The sequence below is a fragment of the Leuresthes tenuis genome, unplaced genomic scaffold, assembly GCF_036924035.1.
Source record: "Leuresthes tenuis unplaced genomic scaffold, fLeuTen1.0.hap1 SCAF_17, whole genome shotgun sequence".
In the NCBI taxonomy this organism is placed as follows: Eukaryota; Metazoa; Chordata; class Actinopteri; order Atheriniformes; family Atherinopsidae; genus Leuresthes; species Leuresthes tenuis.
The window spans coordinates 6,695,573-6,710,785 of NW_027325371.1; the positions used below are offsets into that span (position 1 = coordinate 6,695,573).

General features: G+C 39.7%; 1 protein-coding gene across 1 annotated transcript in view; it reads right to left on the bottom strand.

The window, feature by feature from the left end:
* Window positions 1–7,286: 7,286 nt before the first annotated feature.
* The window catches only part of cacng2a (calcium channel, voltage-dependent, gamma subunit 2a), a 67,379-nt gene continuing 59,452 nt past the window's right edge, over window positions 7,287–15,213 (bottom strand). Inside the window, exons 3-4 of the mRNA XM_072368829.1 lie at window positions 12,033–12,173; window positions 7,287–9,421 (exon numbers count right to left, since the gene is read on the bottom strand). Coding sequence (XP_072224930.1) covers window positions 8,886–9,421; window positions 12,033–12,173 — 677 coding nt within the window. The 3' untranslated portion in view covers window positions 7,287–8,885. The remainder of the gene's footprint in view (window positions 9,422–12,032; window positions 12,174–15,213) is intronic.

Consider the following 15,213-nt stretch of genomic DNA (forward strand, 5'->3'; position numbering starts at 1 on the left):
TGACATTGAGTCTGACAATGATGAGTAATTAGTCGTAGGTCCATTGAAGTTTTTACAAGATAACCTGACTATTTTCAGATAAATTTGTGTTTGTAAAGCAACTTAACACTGACCTATGAATCATTCAGGCATACAAAAGGCACCTAACTTACACCCAACTTAGCAAAGAACCCATTTTAAATTGTATCTTGAGGCACTTTGTTACCAGCAGCCTGTTACAAAGACACATCATTTGTTCACATTTCTTTAGTTGTACTTTGAAAAATTCTAAGGATAACGGTCTGGCAGAAATAAGACAATTTTGCATATCTCAGCATGGTGTGCAGTGTGTCCTTAAAACATTTTATGAAACTGGTCAAGTGGAGGACAAAAGAAGAAGTGTCAAATCTAAAAAGCTATCTACAGCAGATGAACAGTATCTGAAAGACCTGACACAGGACCTGAGAGATGCATGTGGACCTTCAGCTGATCCATCTACTGTTGGCCCAAGCCTCATCAGAAATGGTCTCCATGGAAGGGTGGCTGTCAAGAAGCCATTCTTAAGGAAGGGAAACAGGGAGAAAAGGCTGAGCTATGCCAAATGACACAAGAAGTGGACTGAAAATCAGTGGCAACAGGTCTTATGGAGGGATGAATCCTCCCCAGAGCCCGGACCTCAACATTACTGAAGCAGTGTGGGATCATCTGACAGAGAACGGGACAAAAGGCAGCCGACATCCAAATAAGAGCTTTGGGATGTCCTTCAAGAAGCCTGGAGAACTATTCCTGAAGACTCCTTAAAGAAATGACAGAAAGCTTGTCTCAGAGGGTTCAGGCTGTGTTGAAGAATAATTCATTAATTCATCAACCCTGTTTTTACTTTTACTATATTTGCATTTATGTCTGCATGTTTTAAAAATGTTCTGTACCTATATCCTGTTTTTCTGGTAATACACAGTATATATCTATTAATACATATTTGTATATAGAGTATATGTATATTTATACCCCCTTAAGTTGCATTTATCAAAATGGCCAGGATGTCTGCCTTTCACATAGCCTAAGAATGGGTTCTTGAAGCTTGTATTTATCACACCTCTCTTGGCTAAACTCCCAGCATGAAAAATGTATCTATATTTCATGCTTCTTTTAGTGTGAAGAAGTCAAGACGTAATAAGTTAGATTTACTTGCGTATGATTTCTTTTCTTCCTGCCAGACTTGATAAAATTTTGGTGGAAATGTCTTCATCCATCTTTGTAACATTCATGCACCTCACTGACAAAATCTTCATGGCTTTACAAGTCAGTAGTTCTCTTTCTTTTCTTCTCATTCTGTGTCTGTGCAGGTGACACTGAATCTGAGTCTGGGGCCTTACAGACTGCAGCTCCTGCACCGTGGCATCAGTATTCCAGGCCCGTTCATGGACACAGCGTTCCCTGAGCTGAAGGAGGCAGCAGCAGCCCCGCAACTCATCTCCCATCACACCAGCAGAGGGCAGAGCATGGCTCCATTTGCTTCAAGCATCCAAGAGCACTTTGTGTGCTGTTGCTTTGGTTCCTCCTGGTTATTTCTCTTTTTAAACCGTCCTCCACTCAAAGCTGGATCTTAAAGTTTCATATGATTTAAAACAGCAATGACACAGCCCAGACTGTTCTCTGGTCCATAAAGATTCTTATGCAGGAAATGATAACACTTCTTTGCTGCTTGTATCAACAATAGTGATGATGCAAATATGTCGTTTGACTATTTTTGCTGAAAGATCTTTTTTTTCTTTTTCAGCTGGAGGACTGAGCTTATAGCTCTCTGTTGCCACTCCACTTTACATGACCCAAATATAACCTGCAGTGAGCGCAGTCAGCAACTGTTCTGGTCAGCAGAAACAACAGGCAGACACTCGGGCTTGCACATGCAGATTCAGTGTTTGCATGAACAGGAAAGAAAAAAAAAACTTCTGCACAGATGTCCTCATACACGCACATTTCAGGTTGCATTTGGTTTCCAGAGCTATCATCCTCAGGGAGTGAATGTTGGGGTCTGTAGCCTCTTCTTACCAACATAAAGTTGGCGGTGGATTTGGAGGCACAGCACCCGCAGGTTCCAGCCTCTCTGGCCCAAAACCTTGTCCAGTAAGGTCACAGAGAGGGCACTGGAAGGTTTGATGTGAGGTTATGTAACCTTGCAGCCTGCCAGAGGTGCAAAGCCAGGCTTTGGCAGTGACAGAGCCTGTGTGTTTTCTACTAGTATCCCCAACCGAGGCAGCGGGGGAGGCCTCATCTCCTCACTGCCTCGTCTTGATAACCCCCCATCTGTCTCTGGTTACAAAGCACTGTAGAGACACTTCGATTTCCACAGCAGGAACAGCAGAAAGGTAGGGAGGGATGGAGAATAACGTGGCTTAAATGCTGAAGAGACCTGATGATGTAGGCTAATTAGCAATCTAAGTTATAAAGGGAGGTCAAATTTGAGGAAGTTTTAATAACTTTGTCTTTTCTTTGCAGATATTTTGGACAAAAAAAATTTTTGGGACCAATTTGTGCAAAATCCTTGTCAAATTATTCATTTGCTACTATATTTGGATCGGCAGACCTGCAAGTTGAGGTTCAGTATTGATTTTATGGCTATGGCCATTGCTTCCAACAGTTATCATATGGTAACAACCTAAAGTTTAGCTGAATTATTTAAACTAACTTAAATAACCTACCTCTGACGATCGATACTGCGCTCCAGCAAATCTAGCTAATATGGTCTCACTGTACACCTCACTTCTCAGTCCCCTTATGTGACCTCATCCATCAGGTAGCTGCGCTCTGAGTCAATCAAACTTAAGTAAAACATAAGTAAACAGATTTGGCTATAGGTACAGACTAAACTTATTTCACTCTACAATCACTGAAGCACATCCTGATTAACGTAACATCTTTCCGCCTTTATTCAGCATCACCTACAATGCAAACTTTTTCAAGTGTAACGTTAAACAAAGCTGTGAAGTTGCAGTAGTAAGATAAAGCACATAAATTATGTATATATATGTTTTTCTAGAGGCAGGCAGAACGCTGCAGCAGCTCCGAACATACTGTGGGTTGTTTGCATCTTCTTGAGATTTTCTACTGCTCTTTTCTGTGAAAACACAGATTTCTGAAACATTTTATGCTGGCAATTTTTTGATGTCTATAATGCAGAGTAGGAACAAAATGGAGAAAAACATCATCGCTGGAAATATGAGATCACCGGAAGAAAATGTGGACAAACTTGGATCCCTGATGAGGACACAGCAGGAATATCAGGAAAGCAATATTCTTTTTTCTCTATCGAGAAATGGGAGCAGGAATAACTCCAACATTGTTCTACTCAGTCTTAAGACTATATGACAGACAGAGACTGCAGACAGAGATGTAAACGTGAAGGAGGGATTACAGAGCTTGTTAACAACAGATGGTGTAATCTTAGATATGATACTGAGAGGGAGCATCTCTGCCCCCCAGCTGATGATCTGTTGGCTGTGAGATCCTCTCCATGTTGCCTCCTGAGAGAGTTCATCTGTGTTACCTGCCAATGCTGCATGTGCACTCATCAGCTAAGTTTTTGGCAAGCTTCAAAGCTACTGTTTTTATATTTGGGACATATATATATGAATAGTTAAATTATAATATTTGGCCTTGTGCACATGTAAGATAGTAAAACTATTCAAAGTGCATCAACACAGACAGCTGTGACTCAAACAGTAGCCACTGTTAACTGGGCACTAATCCAAAATGCTGGATACAAAGGTTTGTGTTTGATATCCTTATGTGCTCATATTTAGTCTGCAAATATGGCCACACAACCCAGAATGCAGTAAGCCATAGCATAGCTTCCCAGTCTTCATGGTACTATGATAAGTGCCTCTCCATCAATCTGAACAGGACACAACATCAGTCCTAAATGTAGTACATTCCATGATAATATCTTAGGTATTGTGATAATCTGCCTACCATTGTGAGTTACACTTTTGTTTTATAGTGCCATATCTATTCAGGCTGCTATAAAAAACCTGAGAATACTAACATAAAAGCATAAAGTCATGAGATAGCATTTAACCATCTAATGGTTGATACAACTAATCTTTTTTTAATTACATATATACTGTATTACTGTAAGTGGTAGATCATGTACAAGTCACACACTGAGCCTTTTAAAGGCATTTTTGTCAGAAATTGAATCATGCTAACATGACATCTCAAGGAATTGTAACATTAGCATAAGATTAGTCTAGCCGTCTCTAACTGCTACAACACCAATACAGTCTAATGGCAGCTTGTTAAACAGTCACAAAACCTTCACAAAACATATTCTTGTTGATTTGTGTCATTGGATACGCTTCCTTTTACAGAGAGAAATGCAGTTTTAGCATTCCAAAAACATTCATAACATGAGTTTTTACCTGTTTCAACAGCTGAAAGAGTCAATATATGGAAGTTGGAGGAGTGTTGTTCATGTGCCTCAAGTTTGTTTTACTAAAAGTGAATTTATTACTTCTAAAGTTGTGCTCGAATAAAATAACTTTAGTTTTATGCCTATTACATAATTTGCCGTGAGCAGTTTTTGTCTAAGAAGATTAAGTCCACTATTTGCTAGAAACCTGAGATGGAAACCAGCTTTTATTTGTCTGTGTGAAAGTGAAGACCTACTTTAAATAAAAAAACTACTGACAATTTTAGAAGCCAAGGCTTTCATGGAGGCCTTGTCAGGACAGAAGTGTTACTTCTGACATATTATAGGTCAGTCCATTCAAAATTAACAATTCAGTATCATGTGTCAAAAGGAAAGTACTCTTTTAAAAAAATCACATCTGACAGTCTTGTTCCCTATATTAGAAATGGGGTTTTGAAACGCTTGTCACCCCTGAACCTGTGATGCCCATGAGTGTTTCTCTGACATTTGCAGCTGTCCACCTGCTGTCTGGAAATTCAATCTTACAGCAAACGTGCAACACGACAAGATATTTCCCTTGTAAAAGTGTAAGTCAGAGAAGACAGCAAGACAAAATGGAGATGGTATTCCTAAGAGAAGGTGAACATCAGACAGAAAAAAGAGAGAGACTTATTCAGTCTGAGAACACATTAAAAATGTGACATTCAAACAGCTGCACTGAGGCAGCTGCTGCTTTGTGAGGAAGCCAGTATCTCTGAGCCTTACCTCAAACACACGCACACTTTCTCTTTAATGCAGTCCAGGCCTGTAAAATGACTTCTGCTTATGAATTCTGAATAAGGAGGGCTATACATAATAAAAATCCGTATTCATTTAGACTGCTACGTTAACACATTTTCCCCTCAACTTTATGGAGAGTGTCAGTTTGTGTCCGTGAACCTGGAGAGTGACAAATAGGATCATCTTCCCAGATCATTCGCTGTGCAGTTTATAAATATATCCACAAGAGTTTTGTAGATTTTTCTGGGATTACCTCTCTGCTCACTGCACTTCCTTAACCACATATACTCGAAACACATTGTGACCTTTTTGTCTCACTTTGTCTATCAGCATACAGTATGTCAGTGTGAAGTCAGATGTAAAGTCCTGAAAGCAATGCTTTTAGTATGGTGGAGTAGAAAGGAGTTGGACATTCTCTTTGCAGGTGAACCTCCAGTAGAAAACAAAACTAGCAGTGTTATTACGAAAGCCACGTCCAAGCAAGATGTCACTATGGTGGGGGTCTTCCATTAAGCCTTCTCTGAGACTTTTCAGCGAGGTAGAGAAATAAAATATCCTCACTGGTTTAAAGAGTAGCTGTACTTTGGCACCAATGTCAAAACTACCATGAAGCGTCTTCTGCAGACATAAATTTTAATACATTTTTAGCTTGAGCTGCTTTCTATTAAGTAGAAGCACAAATATTCTCATTCGGCACATGTAGTAAACTGAGATATTTGATGGCCAGTACTGATATTTTTGGATTACAACTCCCAGTGGTCGATTACAGCGTGTTATCACCATTTTACAACAGCAAGCTGAAGCTGTGATTTCAGCAGAGCACACAAGGTTTTATGTCTGACAGCTCAGCTATTATTTTTATGGGTGTATGAAGGCTGATGCCAATATCTTTTGGAATGAACTCGCCAAATAGCCAATATTTTGTGTTGACATCCAGTGTCTGAAAAATAAGCCTTTTTCAAAACTCTAAGAGCCTCTCCTCTCTCAATGTCCTTGTCTGGATTCAATACACTCAGTATTTGTTGGATTTAACAAAAATAACCACGATAACACATGTTTGAAGTTTCCTAATATGACGTTTGAATGGGTGCATATATGACCTTCAGAAGAAAAAAATGGCTTACCATCTCATAAATGTGAGAGAGGCTCTCATAATTATGAAATCTGTATTGACAAAGTACAAGTAAAGAAATTAAAATGCTTTAAAACTGTGTAAAAATACTTAACTGACATTTTGCAGGCTTAAAAATGTTAATAGAAAATGTAAAAACTGTTGATAACATCTATGCCTGCCAGATCCAGGACCCCCATGAGTGCCACTGTTCTCATCCACGAAGCGTATACATTTATCCCACAAAGAGGCGCACACACACACACACAAAAAGTTGATGCATAAGAGACGTGAAATGTTTACAACATGACAAAAAGCCAACAAATAAGACAAAGCAATCAAAACGTAAAGTAAAGCAGCAACTAAAAAATCCCTTCAAAGATGAGGAAACTCACCAGAATAATGCACACAGTGACCTAAATGATCTTAAAAGGGACCGAGTGGCCAACAACCAAAAACAGATGCAATGTATAAGACCATAGAGTGGTTGACATTACAACCCAAAAGAGATAATTAAATGCAAAACAAACAGAGATGTAAAACAACTAAAACTGGCCCATCAAAATGCAGCAAAAAACAACCTTAAAGAGACGGAAAATGAGCACAAATCCAATTTGCATGGTTTGTGGTTGTCTTTTTCAGTGTGGATGACATAGGCTTTGTTTACATACAGCTATGTTTGATGTCCATAATATGCAGTCTGTGCTATCCATGTGCTTCAGCTATGCTGTGCTGAGCATCACTTCATCAATAAAAACATAAGGAAAATGATTTATGTCCATTTGTTCATAACATGGCTAAACCTTATGAGATGGGAGAAAAAAATGGACAATAGTTTCCTCCCTGTTTTTGTTATTTGACCCGTCCGGAGTTGGAAGGAGCCTTGCAGATATGAGGGTGTAACAGACAGACAGTGTTAGTACCGAACACTGACAAACAGGAAGGTGTTGTTGGGTAAAGTGTGTTAGAGACACGCAGTGAAACATGGTGATTTGTTCCCCCTAGGGTTCGTATTTTATTCATCAAGACTTGATGCATCCAAGTATAGGATCATTCGGTTTTGGCACCTTTAAAGATTTCATTTTCAATTTGAACAACACATTAAAAATCAACAGAAACAAAGAAATGACTAAGGCTGTGTGAGTTTTAAAAACAAAATAAATCACATACAGACATATATTTATATATTTATAAAGAAATCAACCAAACTGTTTAAAAAAGCAGTTTTGTTCAATGTAGATTGTTTGGTTTTGTCTCACAAATGTAATAAGATAAGATCAGCTAAATAAAAAAGAGAGAAACATAAGAAAAACACACATGAAAACGTTAATACTTTAAACTCTAGCGTTTTTGCTTTTTTCCCCTTATAATTATTAACCTTTAAAACTTAAGTTTTTCAAGAGCAGATTTGCTGTAATTTTATAGCATGCATTAATTTCTGAAATTGTGAGTCACTTAGCTTTTCTTGTTCTATTTAATTTTTAACATGTTTTTGTTTTTGTGTCTGGCGTCCTCTTCTTTTCCTTCCCCTCTGCTCCTTCCTTTTTATTTCGCAGAAGTCATGTTTGGAGTCTTTGCTTGGCGAGCTGTGACCCCTTTGCTTGGCTCTTTCTTCTGAGGGGTTCAACTCTCCTGTTACGACCCCCCCCCCCCCCACCACCAAAAAAAGAAAGAGAACAGAGACTGAGAAAAAGACGAGAAGGTTCTGTTAAAAGAATAGATATTATTCTACTGTTGACTGTCTGCGTCTGCCTCTGGTGGCAACAGTTACTGTACTGCTGCAACCTACAGGACCTTCTCTTGTTCTTGACCTTCAAATGAACAGATACTAAAAGAGTCTTTTCTCATGTTACCAAACAGCACTTGGTTTTGTTAACTTATTTCTTTTTTTTTTTTTTGCTCAGGTAAAGTCTGTTATCTCTTGATTATTAATGTAATAATTTATTTATAAAAGTAATATATATGTATACATATGCATACATATATATATATATACATATGCATACATATATATATACATACATATATATATGTATACATATATATATATGTATATATATATATTTAGTACCTTTGTTAGAGATTACAGATTGGGGTAATTCTTACTAAATCCCAAACTGTAACAATTCACAGTTTTAATGCAAAAAAATTAACAAATGAGTCAATAAATAAAAGAGGTGTATGTCTGAGTAGTGGGCTGGCTGAGGGGGAGCTTGACCTGTTGCTCCAACCAAATTTGTGGGGCAAAACTGTCAAACCAAAGGGCGATGAAATCATGGAGTCGATGATTTATCTCATAAATGCCCACCCCTTCCATCCCCCCTTTCAGTGCCCTGAACCTCATAAACAACCCCCTGGGCAAAAAAATGACAGATCTCCCTCTCAGGACAACCTGACCCATTCTCACTGTTCTGCCATTCAGTCCAGGAACACAGCAGACTTGTTGAAACTCTCAACAATGGTAATGGAAAAGTCATGCAGTCAAACAAAAAGAACAAATGTCTATAAACATGGAAATCCAGCTTCTCCTGGGGCGTACTGCACCCACAGGGGTTCCCGTGTCTCCTGATCTCCGCGGAGCTTGCCAGGCCTGTTTCGACTCCCTCATACAGGCGTGGTGCGGCGGTTCGCTGTGTTGGTGTGGCTTGAGTCTTTCAGGTCCTTCTGGATGCAGTTGTGGACTTGAAGGAAGTTGTGGTCCCTCTCAGAGTTGTAGGTGGCGGTGGGCGTACCAGAAGACTTGAGGGTGTCCCGGGGGAGCGTGTACATGGAGATCTCTGTGGATGGCAGCGCACTGAAGCCCTTTAGGCCCACCGGCGAGTTGTCGCGGGAATGTGATGGGTCTGTGGAGCGAGAAGAGGAGCGCGAACGGCGCCTGTAGCGGTAGCGGTAGCTAGGGATCCGCGTTATGGCTGAGCCTTGGAGGTAGTCAGCTGCACGTGCCCCTATTCGCAGCTGTCGATGGCGGTCGATGAACATGTGCACGGCCAAGACGCCCACCATCTCAGCCATTATGAAGGAGAGGGCACCAAAGTAGAAGGACCAGCCGTATGAGTAGCTATTTTTCTTCGAGTCGCTTTTTGAAGGGTCCCCTGAATTGGCTGATATGTACACGATGATCCCGATAATGTTGCTTAAACCTTGGAAGATGCACGGTGGTGGCATACAAGAGAAGAGTGTAGGATAAAGTATCCAGGGGAAAAGAAGATGGAGGAAAAGGACAAAGAGAAAATACATAAGTATCAGTTGAGATGAACCCATAGCAGTATATATTTTCTTATTATACAGTATCTGTATCAGTATCAGTAATCCTGTCCAGCTCTCCATCCAACATGACAGTAGACTTAATCTTTGCCCTTGCAACAAGAAAACAGGGCAGCTACATGTCTTGTTGCAGATCATTTGGGACAAGGCATAAAGTAATCCAAAACTGTGTTCTGTGTTAGAGCTCATCATACACATACAGCACACACTGTAGGCTTTGACTTGTTAGTTTAGTCACACACAGAGAAATTTTGTGTCATAGCATATCTTGAAAGATGGATCATAGGGAAAGTGTGTCAGGGACACCATATTTTTAGAGTTAAATCCCAATGGGTGACTTTTAGCCCAGCAACAGGATCAAGAGAAAAGACAAAAGAACAAGTGGCTTATGGGAGATATATCTGCAGCGTTCAATCTGAACAATACATTACACAACACAGGCTTTAAAGCTAGTTAAGACTGTTTTAGACGTTTTAATTTATCATGTGCTATATTTTTATTCTTACAGCAGTGGGAAGGATAACTACTTAGGGGATTACTTCAACATTGTGAGAGGAGGTTGAGGCTATTAAAGCACTTAGAGAGCAGTAAATATGAAGATCATGTTTGTCAGATTGAGGCTCATTCTATCTCCTGTTTCAAGCCTTCTGCTGAGTTAAAAAGTTTGAGGCTGTAACTTTATTGTGCTTCAGAAATGAGAGTGGCATATTTTTTATTTCCTAGTCTATGTCTCCAACAGAAATGATAAATCAATCATATAATTCTTACGTAACAAATGAAGACAATAGACCTGTACATTGCAAAGAAGTTTTTTGTTTGTTTTAGGTAAAAACACTGACATAATGTTTATTAGGCCATGTAATAACTCACTTAGAAATATGACATCTAGCTCAGTCTGGGACAGTGGCTGGAACTTATTACATTGTTAGCTAGTGCCGCATAGTTTGTTTTGATAAATCCATCATCATGCACTGCTTCAGTATTTCACTTCAGTTTGTAAAGAGACAACAAAGAAACCCTCATGAAAATATGTTGAGATATTGAGATCCTCACACTATTCTCGACTGAGGTGTCTTGTATAGTGTAATTGAAAAATTGAAAAAACATTGAAAAATCAAGCAACGTCATTCAGAAATGTTGTCAACTTAAATTGTCCACTAGTCTATATTAAAACTTTGAACTATAAAATAGCATTTTATGATTGATTAGTTAATCATTGTGTCAACAACAGTTTACAAATGATGAAAATGCATGTTTATTGCAAAAGTTAATTACAATGTTATAACTGCCAACCACGATTTTGCCATCTGAATGCGAATGCATCCAATAATTTTTGTATACAAGAAACCTGTCTATAGGTAGGGGAAGGCTGACTAAACTGAATGTCCCTGGTTTATTCTGGCCATGGGTACAAGCATGCTAAATGGTGACCAAGATCAGAACATACCTGTTAACATGTTTGCCAGCATGATAGTAAGATTAGTCATCATTGTTCTTATGCTTTGTGTTTCTGCTACCTATTCACCTTTAGGTATTCGGATTGTATCGATATGTTTATTAATACAATGTTCTTTGAGTTGCTTGTGCAAATTAGCCATGAGCTAATTGGGGCATTCTAGTCTTATGAAAGCTGATATGGTTAAATTGTCCCAGCCTTGTGCACCATGCTACATGTTAGCAAGTCTCTTTGCAGGGCATAAAGAGCACTCTCCCTTGTTCTGAAGGTCTGTGTTTGTGCTGTCAGGTTTTTGATATTCACATATTGAAATGTTTAATTATCATTGTACTTTGTGTTACTTATGTTAATTAGTCTTGAGCTAATTGGAGCATGCTAGACTGGTGAAAGCCGAAGGTACAGGCTCTGTAAGCACAAGTAAAGCTTTTATTCACACTACAGTTATCATACCTACGGCAAAAGCTAATGCCCTCCCATAAACCAAACAGCCAAAATAAAGAAAAAACAAACAAACAAAGCTGTCAAAAATCAACTTCTGAACCTTTGGAGTAGCGTTACATTTAAGGTTGCTGAATTAATTTCAGAATCCCTTGTTTTGGCCACTCCAACAACAATTGCAATTTGGCCGACTGCACAGATCGACCCACTAATGTTGTGGTTGAGAGTCAAAGAAATTTTGACACAAGTCTGTTTTTTATTCACATCAGAAAAGGCTAATGTAAAGTATTTAAAATCAAAATATCTTGAAAATAAATAAATGTTTAGTTGTGTTAATTTTTTTCTTGTGTCTTAAATTAAATGGGAAGATTGGAATAAAGGAGAATATAGTGACCTGTGACTTAAAAGAATATGCTACAGAGTCCTAAAGTGGGAGTGCCAATGGCCCTTTGGCCTTCCTTATTCTGGCACCATTGGTCGACAGCCCTAATAGAAAGGCACCCATTACCTTACATTACATTTTAAATGATTGTCTCTGATAAGTAGCAAATGTTGAAAGAGGTGGTAAAATTAAAAACTTGTGTTTGACTCACCTGCAGACACAAAGAAGATCCCTGCACTGAGGATGATGTTGTGGCGTGACTTGTAGAACTCACTGGCAGCTATACACAGGCCTCCCATGAAGAGAAGGATGACACTGAGGATGGGGAAGATGCTGGAGGCTCGCACCGCACCTGGAAGTCAGTGGAGAACATGAACCATGAATAAAAAGGAGGGAAGGAGGTGATGGAAGAATGGGATGTGATTGGGTGTACACACAGAAAGGACAGCCAAAGGGGCAACAAAGAAAGAGGGGAAATGAGAGGGAGTGACAAAGACAGAAAAGCACATTAGGATCCATTTCAGCATCTGGTCCTTGTGGGTGAGCATATCCTAATCAACACCCCATCAGGCCAGTGAAAGACTCCATCAACACTGTCTGTTGAGTGTGTATCCCCACAGCGAGCCTGATACCCAAACTTATGTAATCACACTGTTTGACTGTATCTCTGTCTTTGCGCTGATCACTAATCAGAAGTAACTTGCTTTACTTTACTTCATGTGACAAGCAGTCAACAAAAGTGCTTTAATGCTCTGGAGTGTGTATTAGCCTGGCTGCAGTGCAGAGAGAAGCTGTCAGTGTCCTTGAAACAAAACAACATTCTCACAGCCAATTATCAATAATCAGAAACTTTAAGTGGGGTATGATGTTACTGCCGAGGTCAAGTCAGGGTCAGAGAAAGGCTGCTCGGCACCCCGAGGTGTCAGGTGAAATTAGTCATGTCAGAATAGTCATGTCAGAAGTACGAAAAAGACCGTTGTTTGGGCCATGCAGGAGAAACAATGAGAAAATCTCCAAAAACAGTCAGCCCCTGCCATCCTGCAGACTTCCTCCCCCCCCAGTCTCTTCTATTTAACATGCACACTTAAACTTTCATCAGGCTGGTTAAATTTTCACCACTTCACCTCATCTCCCCAAGTGGTTGCCATCTCAGCACTTTTCCCCACTTTCTCCCCAAAGTGCTGACACCAGGTTGGGTGTCTCTCTGCTGAACTTGGCTGCCTGTACCTCCACAGGGACCGTCCGGGGGTCCCAGCGGCCCATCTGCCTGCCTACGTGCTGCCATTCATCATTGCCCTCACCCCCTTGCTCTCTATCCTGCATTCGTTTATCCCTAACACCTTAAGGCGGCTGGATGGCTCGGAAAGTCACCCTGAGCCAACAGGCAAACTGAAAGGCAGCTGTTAACAGCTGCTATGACAACCAGTAGCCACAGCTGGCTGGATGCTCAACTCTCTATTAGGCAGTCACCATAAACAAAATTAGTGACTGATGAGGCTTTGATGCTGCTTGGTGCCTCATGCACTGATATATGACATACAACAGCTATACAATAGCTACCATAGCTATTAGTCTGTGTTGCGGCATCCTCTGCTACATGAAGGGACTGTGGAGGCAGAACTGAAGCACAGCAGAGAGGGAAGTGGAGGGATGTGTAAGTTCTATTCATTCAAATTATCTGCATAATTCCACCTTCTTTTTATGGTTGCTAAGTGCTGCTTTATGGCAGTATCAAACGGTGTATGAAGCCAACGAGAACTGACAGTTAAAATGTTTCATAATGCTTATAATCTTTTATACTTTTGGAATAGGACGTTCAGGATGTCTTGGTTCCTCAGGTTATAAACCTGCTGGCTGGAGGGAAGTACTTAAAAGGGCTTAAAAAGCTTCACAGTATTATTATTTTTACAGGTTGCCTGGTGACCTTTTGATTGATTAACAAAAAGCTTGAAGCATAAGCCTCATAACGAGAAAGGGTTAAAAATGTGATAAAATTGCCCTGCTGCTAATAGATTGTTTTTCTTTTTTGAGACCTCAATGAACAATATTTGTTTAGTGCCTTTTTGTGTTCGATACTAACCATAAGTTAACTTAAACTCATGGTGGGCCTATTACATCGCAGCAGGAGCACCAGTTAATTACACCCCCCAGCCATACAAACATTGCAGCAGAAAGTGAGTTGAGCTCAATGAGGTCCTTTACTGATCTGTGTTTGTTGGAAAGCGTATAGCCAACAGAATCAGGGGTAATTCAGACCGTGACCTCACTACAAATAATGATGGTGTGACAATGCAAAATGAAATATGAAAAAAATTCAACAATATGCAGTTGAAGAAATGTTGGATATAAATATGTCTGCATTATCCCCCTAAAAATATTTTTCATCTGGTTCCACATCATCATATTCTATGTTTGAAAGACTTAAAGCAGGGAGGCTGCTTGTAGAAAAAGTAAAAACACATGAAGTAACACACACATCGCACTGGCAGCACATAAGAGGAGGAACATTATATGAACAATAGTGTCAGCTTGTTTGTCCGGTACTTCCTGTTTGAAGCAGATATTTTAACCACTAGTGTCCAGATTACCTTGGAATTTAGTGACGTATGGTCCACAGAGGGTGGATGATAATGATGTTGTTGACCCAATGACCCCATGACCTTTTTGCCATCATCAGTTCAAAAGCTTTCACTTGGACAGAAGAACATATTGAAATTTAATGTGACCACACAAAATCCTGAAAGGATCTTGACACTTAATATGTCTGTATAACATCTTCTTCTAGCATTCAAAAGAAGTTTAAATTATTTGAAAGATTCTCCCCCTTCCACCTCATGCTCTCTTCTTCCCACAGCTCCTACTCTTAGCTTAAGTATTTTATTCAGATGTAAAAATGAAGGCAATAAACAGTAAATTGCTTACCCCAAACTATCCAGTGCTAACTGTCAATGTGCATCTTTAGTTAATGTTGTTGTCAGTATTTAATGTCAAAACAGACGTTTTGTGGTGGGTGTAAAATGTTAATAAAAAATCTCTCTTTGATACCATTCGGCTGCATTTATCTACTCTGAGTGACATTCTGATATCCTTGCTGAATATCCTGGTTAGGTGGCATCTCTGTTTAATCCTAGCATACAACTTGATGTCATCCACATAGTGGAAAAGGCTTATGCTTGCTGCGTTTGTAGGCAATAGCAATGACCACTTGTAATGGTGATGTGGCTGAGGGGGTTCAAGCTGATCCCGAACATCACAGTTGATGGAGTCTCTCCTTGGTAGATGCTCCACTTGATGGTAATTTGTGCAACTGGCTTTGAATTTGCTTCTAGGGTTTAGTTCTGCAGTCCCATTGACCTGTCGATCAGGTTCCTGGTGTCCTATTGATATTGTTG